The sequence below is a fragment of the Mus caroli genome, unplaced genomic scaffold (assembly GCF_978045245.1).
Source record: "Mus caroli unplaced genomic scaffold, Mus_caroli_1 scaffold_8, whole genome shotgun sequence".
Taxonomy (NCBI): domain Eukaryota; kingdom Metazoa; phylum Chordata; class Mammalia; order Rodentia; family Muridae; genus Mus; species Mus caroli.
The window spans coordinates 132,466,646-132,480,864 of record NW_028227263.1 but is presented as its reverse complement, the minus strand read 5'-3'; the positions used below and the strand labels follow the sequence as shown (position 1 = coordinate 132,480,864).

The 14,219-nt window shown below is 38.4% G+C and overlaps 1 protein-coding gene across 2 annotated transcripts in view; it reads right to left on the bottom strand.

Moving 5' to 3' along the window:
* Positions 1-9,279, bottom strand: part of LOC147003567 (vomeronasal type-2 receptor 26-like) — a 54,030-nt gene extending 44,751 nt beyond the window's left edge. Inside the window, exons 1-2 of one of the 2 annotated variants that reach the window (XM_085842237.1) lie at positions 9,087-9,279; positions 8,790-9,000 (exon numbers count right to left, since the gene is read on the bottom strand). In XM_085842237.1, coding sequence (XP_085698363.1) covers positions 8,790-8,998 — 209 coding nt within the window. In that variant the 5' untranslated portion in view covers positions 8,999-9,000; positions 9,087-9,279. Of the gene's footprint in view, positions 1-8,789 lie in introns of both variants that reach the window. The other variant, XM_085842236.1, reaches the window with a different exon arrangement.
* Between the last annotated feature and the right edge of the window lie 4,940 nt (positions 9,280-14,219).

Here is a 14,219-nt window from a genome sequence, read left to right as displayed (position 1 = left end):
TAACTCATGTCCTTGGATGTCATGGGAACTCAGGAAGAGATAAGGAAGAGGGGACCATTATTCAACTTTACAGCCTTAGGTGTTAGGAAGGGAATAAGGAGGAAGGGGGGTGGCAACCAGCTCTTAGCACAAGGCCATTTGATTTGTTAAAGAGATTTGAGAGGGGATCACTTTCTCACGGGATGGTCTCTGACATCTCCCCCTTTTGAATTAAATTTAATAAGGCCACACTTAACTGAGGTGATCAAATAATCTCTTCATCTTTAGATGAGCGGGCATTACCATGGCTGGGGGGACATTGACCCGATTCCTCCCGTGGGTGCTGTCACAGACCCACACTTGTGGCTCTTGGTATCTTTTGGGGAGGTGAGGCAGAGCCTTAGAAAAATTATTAATTGTAACTGAAATCAGATACCAACCTCTTCCCAAACCGGGTTTGTCTCTCAGGGAACTCAGAAATGGTCTATATGGACCTTCCCCTGCAATACTTAGTTTGCACCCATGCTGGGCCCATACCAGATTCGCATTTTTAACAAACCAGCATGCACAATTCTGAATTTTGTGCAGTTCTCATAGGAGAATTATCAACCTCAGACTCAGTAAGGCCTCTACAAGAATTATGTCAATTGTAACGCCACAATTTGTGGCTCTTAAGCTATAATAGGAGCTGGAGGTCACCCTTCTTCGTCCTTATTGTCTCCAAAACTTAAGGAACCAAGGGGACTCTGCATTAGCAGCAAGGGTGGAAAATTGGAGACGAGTCGCAGTTTCTGTCTCGGTGGGAGGAGGATCTTCTTCGTCTGAGTCCTGGATATCCAGCTGATGGTAGTGGACTGCAACTGGCTTACTTAGAGCAGCTTCAATCTGTGACTTAACAAAACTGGTTAGTTTTTTAAAGGCCCAGGGGCCAAAAGACAAAAGCAGCAGAATACCCAAGAAAAGTCCCAAAAGGCTGGGAAGTAAGGTGGTGACCCAAGGAAAAGTAGAAAACCAATTTTTATACCAATATTCTTGTTTCTCTCTGTTACGTTTTCTCTCTATTAAACTAGCTCTAACTTTATCTATGCTATCTTGAACTAAGCCAGTCTTGTTAGAGTAAAAACAACACTCTTCTAATATCTGAAATTTTTGTCTTTGTAACCTTAATATTTGTTATATCTTGTCTTATTGTTGAGACCACTACTTTTAAGACAATAACCTTTGCCTCCAATGTTTTATCTACAATATGTTGCTAATATTCTTATGCATATCATTAACAAAATGATCAGTATGCAGCTGTTGATCTAAAGCTGTGGTAGATATTGAAGTTAAAATTGCAATTAAAGCAGTAAATCTTAAAATTGCTCATTTAACCTTTTTTAAGTTTGCATTCTCAGATTTTTAAACTAAGGATCATTTCCTAATTTTAACAGGCAGCAAAACATATGTAAGTCTCTTTAACAAAATCATAACAGCAAATTTCTTATCTAAATTAGGATCTACATAATTAGTTAATTGACAACAATTACTATGAATATGAAAAGACTTGTCAAGATTGGTGATCTTAACTCTTAAAATTATCTAACAATATAGCATATATGTAAGGTACAAAAGCTTTCACAGCTATAGGGGAGTTGGCCTGAATGGCCAAAAACAGTGTCTCTGATGAAATCTTGTTAAATACACTGTAGCAGTCTCTTTGCCTCACAAGTCTTCATTTATAGTTGTCCTCAAATTGACACCAGGTTGGCTCTCCTTGCTGTAGCCCACGGCGAAGATAGGAAGTTTCTTTATCTTGTTTGTAAGTGGCTGCTCTCTCTGATTCCTCTTTTTTTTTTTTTTCACTTAACACAGCTTTTTTGTCATCACTGCCAGGGCACTTATGAACTCACAGGTCAGTCTGTCACAGGAATCATTCTGGAAGCTAGCATGCTTCTGCAGTATTCTGTGGATAAAACAGAAACACCGCCCTCTTTTCCCCATAATAACCTTTTGTTCAGGCTTATGCCATGTGTCAATGAGTGGATCCTTATCATCTCACCTAGACATGATTATGTCTAGTTTTAAGATACTATGAGGCATTTATTAAGTTCTTCGACATCTGAATTTTAAAATTCTTAAAAATAAAAGTATGATTTAAATAATGTGTATGGGGGTATAAATAATGTGTATGGGGGTATAATTTCTCCCCTTTTTGTTTAAAGAAGATAGAGTTTTTAAAGTTATATAATACCTTGTCTTTGAGAATTATAAAATTGTTGACAAAACCACTTAAATACTGGACTGTTATAGTTGGTTTTAATATAACATGGACAGTGACTAGTTAAACTTTCAATTGTTTCTCTTGAAGAGAGATTGTAACTTGAATTTTTGAAAAGTTATTATAGTCACATGTGTATAATTTATTTATTTAATAGTCAGAAATAAGAGAAACTCCTTAAGTTTGCTTTGAGAATAACTATCTTCTAGAGAAAAGCAGCTTGATCAGTAAGTCTAAAACCCAAATAATTATAAGGATCTTGAGTTTGTATTTTTTTTTTTAGGAGCTATCTGTAATCTTTAACAGTTAAAGCTTTATGTAAACCTCTACAACATAAAAGCAAATCTTGGGGGGCTTTTTTAGGCAACCCAAGACAATTTCTTAACTGTCTAAAAACAGTCTTCTTAAAGGAACAGTATTTTTTCTTATAAGTCGCATAAGCAATTGCAAGCTCTGAGATATAATATTGACTATTAATATACAACTTAAAGTTTGATTGTTCAACATTTTTAAACACCATCTTTAGCACACAATTTAATTATCTGTGCTGAAATAGGATAAGCATGTGATTTAATTCACATATACTTTTCTCTCATATAAATGCTATTTTTTAAACACAGTAAATGGGATGCATGCATGCATGAATTTATAGAAGATATAGGAGCATGCATAAAAACATTGTTTAACTTATTTTAAGATAATGACTATTAATTTTACTTAATATGATGGTATGTAATAGATCAAACATCAATATTCTGCAATAACTAAATTAATGGCTGTTTGGAACAAGGAAAAGACATATATATAAGCAAACTCTACACTATAACTTTATATAAAGTAGGCAAGTCAAATCGTAATGTCTTGATAAATTCCACAGCTTGATTGATCTTTTATAAACGTTGAATTTAAACTTTATTTGGAACAACATCTGGCTAGGTCTGTAACAAGGCTCTAAGAAGTGCCACACAAGCCGCGCTGAGGCTGCTCTCCTCTGAGCTCAGCATCAACCTAAACGCAAACATTTTCTCAATCTGAACACTCTGTCAGAGTCCTGGCCCAAAGATTATCCCTATTTTGAAGTATCTTTAAAGACCTGTTTTTTTGGGTTAGTACTGTTTAGAATGACTTCAACCCTGAGTTCTAAATTTTAAGCTAACTTTTTGTTACAAGCAAAAGGCTGCCTGCCCCTTTAAGAGCTTGTAATTGGCCCTTAGCAGGGCTTTTTTAGCTGTACTTGGCTCTTAGCCACAGTGCAGCTAACTTATCAGTTTGTGCTATGCAAATTGAGACTGCTTTTTAAACAAGTTAAACTAAATTAAAGGATGTACAGCCAGCAGATAAAGTTTTAACCATTTACATTTTTTAACATGAAACACAGAACAACAATCATTCAAACAACAAAACAAAAACAAACATGAATTGACAAATATATGGACAATTTGGTGCACCAAAAACAGACAATAGACAGACAGGGAATAGAACTTGGTGTCTCAAAGGGACACAGATATCTTAATCAGAGCTAAGAATATCTCCATAGGAGATAGAAAGGAAGCAGGACGTCTCCCGTTTTCCTTCTATTTCCAGGAGAGCTCTGAAATAGCTTATTTTCATTTTTTTTTCTTTTTTGCTAAAAGGTCTCAAACAGGGGATAACTGCTTTTCTAAAACTTATTTTCTCTCTCTCATGTTTAGAGTCTACTTCCTTATCTCCTTCTTCTGGGAATACATCCAGAGAAGGGAGAGGAGGCACAGTGGTTGCTTTGATAGTTACTCTTCAATAAGAAAAGACAGTTGTAGGGACCGCATCGGGACCCTTATTAGCTAGTTTATCATTTAAGTCTCTACCTATCTTTCACCATTTTTTACAATGTATCTCTGCTTCATCTATAATAAACCATGGACATACCTGGTCTATGAAAATAAAAAGTCTAATCTAATTTTTCTTTTTTACTCGTACTCCTCTTTCTCTGAGAGCTACCTTTAAGCCTTTGATGAAGGCTGCCTCTTTAGATAGCTTATTTCCCATAACCTGAAGTGGAGATGACTCACTCACCAAGGACTTCTCGCTCTTCCGTGAGCAGCGGAAAGGGTCCTTCACTGCTTCTGAATTGTTGGGGTCGCGACGAACTTCTCTGGAACCTCCACCGATTAGGAATTACGATCCGGACCTCGCCCTCACGTCGGGCGCCACTTATCCCTTCCCGCGGGATTCAGTTATTCGTGGGTGCGAGGGGGACCACGAACCTGGAAGGAAATGGGAGGAAAAGAAAGAGAGGTGGAGACCAAGTAGAATTGTACCTATCAAGGTCTCGTTTATTAAGCTGAGGTGCCTTCTTTTTAAAGCATACATCGCGGAGAATATGGGAGGGGTCGAGGGGGAATTATACAAAGAACAAAGAAGTGGGCATCTGCTGACATGGGGGCTGAGGTCAGGCGCCAAACTTGCGGGCACTCTGCATCTTATCTCTGGAACATAGATCCTCCTTGACAGCCTTGGGTGTCAGGCTGGGCTCAGGCGTAACTCATGTCCTTGGATGTCATGGGAACTCAGGAAGAGATAAGGAAGAGGGGACCATTATTCAACTTTACAGCCTTAGGTGTTAGGAAGGGAATAAGGAGGAAGGGGGGTGGCAACCAGCTCTTAGCACAAGGCCATTTGATTTGTTAAAGAGATTTGAGAGGGGATCACTTTCTCACGGGATGGTCTCTGACACATTAGCAGCTTGACAACACACCTAAAAGCACTAGAACAAAAGGAAGCAAATTCACCCAAGAGGAGTAGACGGCAGGAAATAATCAAACTCAGGGGTGAAATCAACCAAGTGGAAACAAGAAAAACTATTCAAAGAATCAACCAATCAAGGAGCTGGTTCTTTGAGAAAATCAACAAGATAGATAAACCCTTAGCCAGACTCACTAGAGGGCACAGGGAAAGCATCCTAATTAACAAAATCAGAAATGAAAAAGGAGACATAACAACAGATCCTGAAGACATCCAAAACACCATCAGATCCTTCTACCAAAGGCTATACTCAACAAAACTGGAGAACCTGGATGAAATGGAGAAGTTCCTAGACAGATACCAGGTACCAAAGTTGAATCAAGATCAGGTTAATGATCTAAACAGCCCTATATCCCCCAAAGAAAAAGAAGCAGTCATTAATAGTCTCCCAACTAAAAAAAGCCCAGGACCAGATGGGTTTAGTGCAGAGTTCTATCAGACCTTCAAAGAAGATCTAATCCCAGTTCTTCACAAACTATTCCACAAAATAGAAACAGAAGGTACTCTACCCAACTCATTCTATGAAGCCACAATTACTCTGATACCTAAACCACAAAAAGACCCAACAAAGATAGAAAACTTCAGACCAATATCCCTTATGAATATTGATGCAAAAATCCTCAATAAAGTTCTTGCTAACCGAATCCAAGAACACATCAAAACAATCATCCATCCTGACCAAGTAGGTTTCATCCCAGGGATGCAGGGATGGTTCAATATACGGAAATCCATCAACGTAATCCAGTATATAAACAAACTCAAAGACAAAAACCACATGGTCATCTCGTTAGATGCGGAAAAAGCATTTGACAAGATCCAACACCCATTCATGATAAAAGTCTTGGAAAGATCAGGAATTCAAGGCCCATACCTAAACATGATAAAAAGCAATCTACAGCAAACCAGTAGCCAACATCAAAGTAAATGGTCAGAAGCTTGAAGCAATCCCTCTAAAATCAGGGACTAGACAAGGCTGTCCACTTTCTCCATACCTATTCAACATTGTACTTGAAGTCCTAGCCAGAGCAATTCGACAACAAAAGGAGATCAAAGGGATACAAATTGGAAAAGATGAAGTCAAAATATCACTTTTTGCAGATGATATGATAGTATATATAAGTGACCCTAAAAATTCCACCAGAGAACTCTTAAGCCTGATAAACAGCTTCGGTGAAGTAGCTGGATATAAAATTAACTCAAACAAATCAATGGCCTTTCTCTACACAAAGAATAAACAGGCTGAGAAAGAAATTAGGGAAACAACACCCTTCTCAATAGTCACAAATAATATAAAATATCTTGGCGTGACTCTAACTAAGGAAGTGAAAGATCTGTATAATAAAAACTTCAAGTCTCTGAAGAAAGAAATTCTAGAAGATCTCAGAAGATGGAAAGATCTCCCATGCTCATGGATTGGCAGGATCAACATTGTAAAAATGGCTATCTTGCCAAAAGCAATCTACAGATTCAATGCAATCCCCATCAAAATTCCAAATCAATTCTTCAACGAATTAGAAAGTGCAATCTGCAAATTCATCTGGAATAACAAAAAACCTAGGATAGCAAAAACTCTCCTCAAGGATAAAAGAACCTCTGGTGGAATCACCATGCCGGACCTAAAGCTCTACTACAGAGCAATTGTGATAAAAACTGCATGGTACTGGTATAGTGACAGACAAATAGACCAATGGAATAGAATTGAAGACCCAGAAATGAATCCACACACCTATGGTCACTTGATCTTCGACAAGGGAGCTAAAAACATCCAGTGGAAGAAAGACAGCATTTTCAACAAATGGTGCTGGCACAACTGGTTGTTAACATGTAGAAGAATGCGAATCGATCCATTCCTATCTCCTTGTACTAAGGTCAAGTCTAAGTGGATCAAGGAACTTCACATAAAACCAGAGACACTGAAACTTATAGAGGAGAAAGTGGGGAAAAGCCTTGAAGATATGGGCACAGGGGAAAAATTCCTGAATAGAACAGTAATGGCTTGTGCTGTAAGATCGAGAATTGACAAGTGGGACCTCATGAAACTACAAAGCTTCTGCAAGGCTAAAGACACCATCAATAAGACAAGAAAACCACCAACAGATTGGGAAAGGATCTTCACCTATCCTAAATCAGATAAGGGACTAATATCCAATATATATAAAGAACTCAAGAAGGTGGACTCCAGAAAGTCAAATAACCCCATTAAAAAATGGGGCTCAGAACTGAACAAAGAATTCTCACCTGAGGAATACTGAATGGCAGAGAAGCACCTGAAAAAATGTTCAACATCCTTAATCATCAGGGAAATGCAAATCAAAACAACCCTGAGATTCCACCTCACACCAGTCAGAATGGCTAAGATCAAAAATTCAGGTGACAGCAGATGCTGGCGAGGATGTGGAGAAAGTGGAACACTCCTCCATTGTTGGTGGGATTGCAAGCTTGTACAACCACTCTGGAAATCAGTCTGGCGGTTCCTCAGAAAATTGGACATAGTACTACCGGAGGATCCAGCAATACCTCTCCTGGGCATATATCCAGAAGATGTCCCAACCGGTAAAAAGGACACATGCTCCACTATGTTCATAGCAGCCCTATTTATAATAGCCAGAAGCTGGAAAGAACCCAGATGTCCCTCAACAGAGGAATGGATACAGACATTATGGTACATTTACACAATGGAGTACTACTCAGCTATTAAAAAGAATGAATTTATGAAATTCCTAGCCAAATGGATGGACCTGGAGGGCATCATCTTGAGTGAAGTAACACAATCACAAAAGAACTCACACAATATGTATTCATTGATAAGTGGATATTAGCCCAAAACTTAGGATACCCAAGATATAAGATACAATTTGATAAACGCATGAAACTCAAGAAGAATGAAGACCAAAGTGTGGACATTGTGCACCTTCTTAGAATTGGGAACAAAACACCCAGGGAAGGAGTTACAGAGACAAAGTTCATAGCTGTGATGAAAGGATGGACCATTTAGAGACTGCTGTATCCAGGGATCCGTCCCATAATCAGCTTCTAAACGCTGACACCATTGCATACACTAGTAAGATCTTGCTGAAAGGACCCAAATATAGCTTTCTCTTGTGAGACTATGCCGGGCCTAGCAAACACAGGAGTGGATGTTCACAGTCAGCTATTGGATGTATCACAGGGCTCCCAATGGAGAAGCTAGAGAAAGTACCCAAGGAGCTAAAGGGATCTGCAACCCTATTTTTGGAACAACATGATGTACTAACCAGAACCCTGGAGCTCTTGTCTCTAGCTGCATATGTATCGAAAGATGGCCTAGTCGGCCATCAATGGAAAGAGAGGCCCATTGGACTTGCAAACTTTATATGCCCCAATATAGGGGAATGCCAGGGCCAAAAGAATGGGAATGGGTGGGTAGGGAAGTGGGGGGCGCTATGGGGGAATTTTGGGATAGTATTGGAAATGTAATTGAGGAAAATATGTAATAAAAATATTAAAAAAAAAAGAAGTAAAGATATAAAAGGATCAAGAATCCACACCTGACCTGTGGAGCTCAGACATTTCAGCCAGTACATGAGCACCTAGATATCAGTCTGAACTAAATAAGAAAGATGGAGAGGGGAGATGTAAAAGGAGAGCAACAGAGCTACTGCATTTACACAGAGAAAGGACGTGGCCATATAGCTGGGATTCTGAGAATAAACTCTTATACAAGCTTTCACACAGCCTTGTAAAGCTGCTTCTGGATTTCAGAGACCCCTACCCCTCATATAGCACTTACCTTGAAGTCTGCAGCACAGGTGGTGGGGCAGTGAAATTAGACAGGGTACCATCAGAAAAGTGAAAGATACAGAAGCTGCCACCCACAATTACATCTCCAGGACGGTCAAAGCGAGGACTCTGCCTTGGAATTATCCAGACTCTTGGTCCAGAAAGGGCAGACCCAGAGAGACATCCAAAGAGAACAGGAAGAAGAGTATACAGCCACATGCCTGTTAGAGGCCAAAGAGTCAATGACAAGACAGCCCCATTTGGGGAATTAGCTAACACTGAAGGAGGCTTTTATCTGGGAGATTACCTTTGATCAAGGGCCTGAGGCTAAGACCACACTGGGAACTCTAGGCTTGCAGGATGTGTGAAGAATATTGATCATGAGGTGGTAGAGATGGGTGGCTATTAAATCCCAGAACCATTAAAAGTTATATCTCTTTCTCTTGAGCTTTCCTAGCCTCTCTTTATCCAAGATCATAGCTCTGGGCAACATCTGCCAACTACAGGAAGAATGGCAATGGGCCTGACTGACTCCTGGGGAACTTGCAAGCCCAGGAGCAGCTGTGGCCAGGGTGCTCAGGGCATTGTTTTAAAGAAAAGTCACATGTGGATACAAGAAGTAAATATCCCAGTAGCAGATGTGAAATATGTCTAGCAAATTTCATATGCTATACCTGCTGTTACCCCCACAAATCCCAAGGCTGGCAAGATTTTTCAGTTCTTAAAAATTACTTGCTATACAAACCTAATGATGTATGTTTGATCCTAAAACACTCATATATAGGTAGGAAAAGAGAAAGAATTCTACAAAAGTGTCCTCTGATTCCAGATGTAAGTCATGAACTGCACATGTGTAACACACATACACAATTCATACATACACAATGCATAATTTTATGTGAATAAAAAAGTACAAAAGTTATTGCAAATGGTATGAATAATTTCTAACATAACAGTAACCCCAATCATTTGTAAACTTAAAAATAGAGTCAAAAAGATGGCTCAGAACCTTAGCAAGTAAAGGCACCAGTTGCTAAGCCTGAGGACCCCAGATAAATCCATAATTCCCACTGAATAAAAGAGAGAACTCAGTTCTGCAACCTCTAACCTCCATATATATGCTGTGAATACTTGCATTTTCACAAAATACAGATGCAAACACAGAAGGTGCAGTGGAATTTTCCCCTAATAAATAAACATTACAAGAAACCAATCACTGGGTGAGAAGGAGGCAGGACTCCTGGGTCAGAGAGAAGAAGAGGTAACGCAGGAGACAGGAACTTCCTTTTGTAATGGGGAGAGCATAGAGGCACAATGTAGGAAGCCCGAGGCTGTCTGGTCAAGTGGCAGATCCACCAGGATTCACCACTGGAGAATTTCTAACATAGGATAGCTTAGGATGCTAGTTCTACGGCCAGCGATTGTGTTATCTATGCTTTTAAACTAAGATTGTATGATGTTTTCCTTCACACAGTGATTCACTGAGTTCCAGAATACAGAAACAGTGTCAGGGCATATCTGTTCAAGAATACACCCCAGTGAGACAGGTGTGGCAACAGCCATCCATGGGAACTTAGCAAGCCAGGTGGAGAGAACAATTTCCAGAGTTCTGTAGAGGCATGGGTGAGACAGGCCCTGGCTAAAAGGAAAGAATGCAGACTTGGCCTGTCTGCTGGACTGGAGACAGACTGAGGCAGTGCCGAGTGGGTTGCTTTGTTAATATTTCATGCAACAAGAAGGAGCATATATAAACACACCAGTCTATCTATCAGTAAATATAAAAATTTAAGAAAATAAAATATATCAGTAATAACTCCAATTCACTGAGATTTAAGCCTATATTTACTTAACATTCATCATCAAGCCCTGCATGCTGGGCCCTCTGGTCCAAGCCAAGCTGCTCTAAGCAGCCTCCTATCCTAGGGGGACCTCCATTCTCCTGCAATGAGGCTCCCCACACCTTCACTGGACCTGGCACTCCTGAACCATATAGGTTAGCTTCCATTCACCCACTCATCTTCCAAGATCTTGAGCCCTCTGTGGAAAGCCAAGCTGCCCTCAGGAGCCACCTAGCCCAAGTGAACCTCCATATTCCTGACACTTGTCAACCCATTTTTGTTAGACCTCCAGCTCCTGAACTATGCAGACCTGCAGGTCCAGAACCATAAAGACCTGAAGTTCTGGATCATATAGCCCAAGGACATCCATCAGAGTCCTGCCATACGAGGACCATCTAAGTACATCCACTCACCAATACCTACTACAACAAGAATACCCAGGGACCAAAACCATCCTGATGGCTAAAGACACTCAAAAGAACAGAATCTACAACAGACAAGGCAATATGACCCCTCCAAAGCACAGCTACACCACTAAAACAAACCCTGGATATCCTAAGACAACCAAAACACAAGAAAATGACCTGAAATCCAATCTTATAATGATGATAGAGTCCCTTGAAGGGGAAATTAACAAATTCCATAAAGAAATATAGAAAACTATGATAAAACAGAGAGAGGTCTTTAAAGAGAAAACAAATTAATTCCTTTAAGACATACAGGAAAATACAATTAAACAAATGAAGGAAATAAATGAAACTGTGCAAGAACTGAAAGTGGAAACAGAAGCAATAAAGAAAATAACTCAGTGAATCCTAAAGATGGAAAACCTAGAGAAGAGAATAGGAACAACAAAAGTAACAAAATACCAGAGATGGAAGAGAAAGACTCCTAGATAGACAATACAATAGAAGAAATTGATACATCAGCAAAAGAAAATGTTAAATCTAAAATATTCCTGACACTACACATCAAGGGAAATCAGGTATACCATGAAAACACCTAACCTTTGAATATAGGAACAGACAATAAAGAGTCCCAGCTCCAAGGCCAAGAAAATATTCTTAACAAAATCATAGAAGAAAACTTTCACAAACTAAAGAAAAAGATGCCTATAAACATACAAGAAGCTTATAGAATCCAAATCAGACTGGACTAGAAAAGGAAATCCTCCAACCACGTGAGAATAAAAGCACAAAATCTACAGAAACAACAAAGAATACTAAAAGTGGAAAGGGGAAAAGGCCAGGTAATATACAAAGGCAAACTTATCATAATTACACGTGACTCCTCAACAGAGACTCTAAAAGCTAGAAGGGCCTGGACAGATACCCTGCAACCTCTAAAAAAATAAAATGAAATGAAATAAAATAAAATAATATAAAATAGAATAAAATAAAATAGAATAGAATAGAATAGAATAAAATAAAATAAAACAGGTGCCAACCTAGACTACTATACCCAGGAAAACTCTCAATCACCACAGAGGGAGAAAACAGGATATTTCAAGAAAAATCCAAATTCAAACAATATCTATACACAAATACAGCTCTATAAATAATATTAGCAGGAAAAACCTCAACCCAATCCAAGAATAACCAATTCTGGAAAAAATAAATTCAATTCCAGCAAACAGAAGGAAAGCACCAGCACACACACAGACACACACACACACAACACCACCAACATCAAAATATCAATCATTGGTTATCAATATCTGTCACCATCAATAGACTCAATTCCCCAATAAAAAGACATAGGCAAAAAAAAAAAAGAAGAAAGAAAAAACAGGATCCATCATTCTGCTGCATACAAGAAACACACCTTAGCAATGAAGATAAACATTATCTCAGAGTAAAGTACTGGATAAAAAGCATTCCAAGCAAATGGATCCAAAAAGGAAGATGGAGCGCTCTACTATCTAATAAAATAGAGTTTCAACCAAAATTAATCAAAAGATACAGGGAAGAACACTTCATATTCATCAAAGGAAAAATCTACCATGATGATATCTCAATTCTGAACATCTATGTCCCAAACACATGGGCACCCAAATGTGTAAAATAAAAAAAAAAAAAAAAACATTGCTAAAGTTTAAATCTTACATCAAACCCCACACATTTATAGTGGGAGATCTCAACACACACTATAACCAACCTACAAGTCATCCAGACAAAAACTAAACAGAGAAATAATGAAACTAACACACATCATGAATCAAATGGACCTAACAGACATCTATAGAGTATTGCACCCAAACACAAAAGAATATACTACCTTCTCAGCACATCCAGGATCCTTCTCCAAAACTGACCATACAGTCTGTCACAAAACAAACCTCAACAGATACAGGAGAACTGAAATAACACCTGCTATCTTAGCATATACTTGTGGATTAAAGCTGGTCTTCAACAAAAGCAGAAACACCAGAAAGACTACATAGTCATGGAAATTGAACAACTCTCTACTCAGTGATCTCTGGGTCAGGGAAGAAATAAGGAAATTAAGGACTTTCTAGAATTCAATAAAAATTAAGGCACAACATACCCAAATTTACGGGACACAGTGAAGACAGTGCTAAGAAGTTCATAGCACTGTCTCCATAAAGAAATTAGAAAGTTCTCGTACCAGAAATTTCAAAGTATACCTGAAAGTTCTAGGGAAAAAAGAATCAAGCACACCAAAGAGGAGTAGAAGGCAGAAAATAATCAAAATCACAGCTAGAATTAATCAGCTAGAAACAAAGAAAACAATACAAAGAATCAAGAAAATAAAGAACTGATTCTTTGAGAAAATCAATGAGAGAAACAAAGCCTTAGCCAAACTAAGCAAAAGATAGAGAGATTGATACCTAATTCAAATCCACAAAATCAGAAATGAAAAGAGAGATGTAAAACAAAAGACACTGAGGAAATTCAAAGTATCATTGGGTCTTGCTTCAAAAGGCTGCATTCCATAAAATTGGAAAATCATAATGAAACTGATGATTTTCTAAACAGATACCACTTACTAAACTTAAATCAAGATCAGGTAAACTACTTAAAGAGCCCTATAACACCTAAAGAAATAGAAGCAATCCTCAAAATCTCCCAACAAAAACAAACCCAGAACCAAATGGTTCTAATGCAGAATTCAACCAACTTTCAAAGAAGAGCTAATACCAATATTCCTCAAACTAGTCCACAAAAATAATAAGAGAACGAAAACGGCCAAACTTATTCTGTGAGGCCACAGTCACCCTGATACCTAAACCACACAAAGACTCAACAAAGAAAGAGAATTTCAAACTAATTTCTCTTGTGGACATTGATGCAAAAATACTCAATAAAATACTCACACATTGAATCCAGGAACAAATCAAAGACATATTCTATCAAGACCAAGTATCCCTCATCCCAGCAATGCCAAGATAGATCAATATACAAAATTCCACCGATATAATTTACTCTATAAACAAGCTAAAGAAAAAAGTCATGTGATTATCCCATTATATAATGAAAAAGCCTTTGATATAATGCAACACCCCTTCATGTTAAAGGTATTAGAGAAATCAGAGATGACCTTTCATACAAATCAAAATACAATGAAAGTTCAAACTCTGT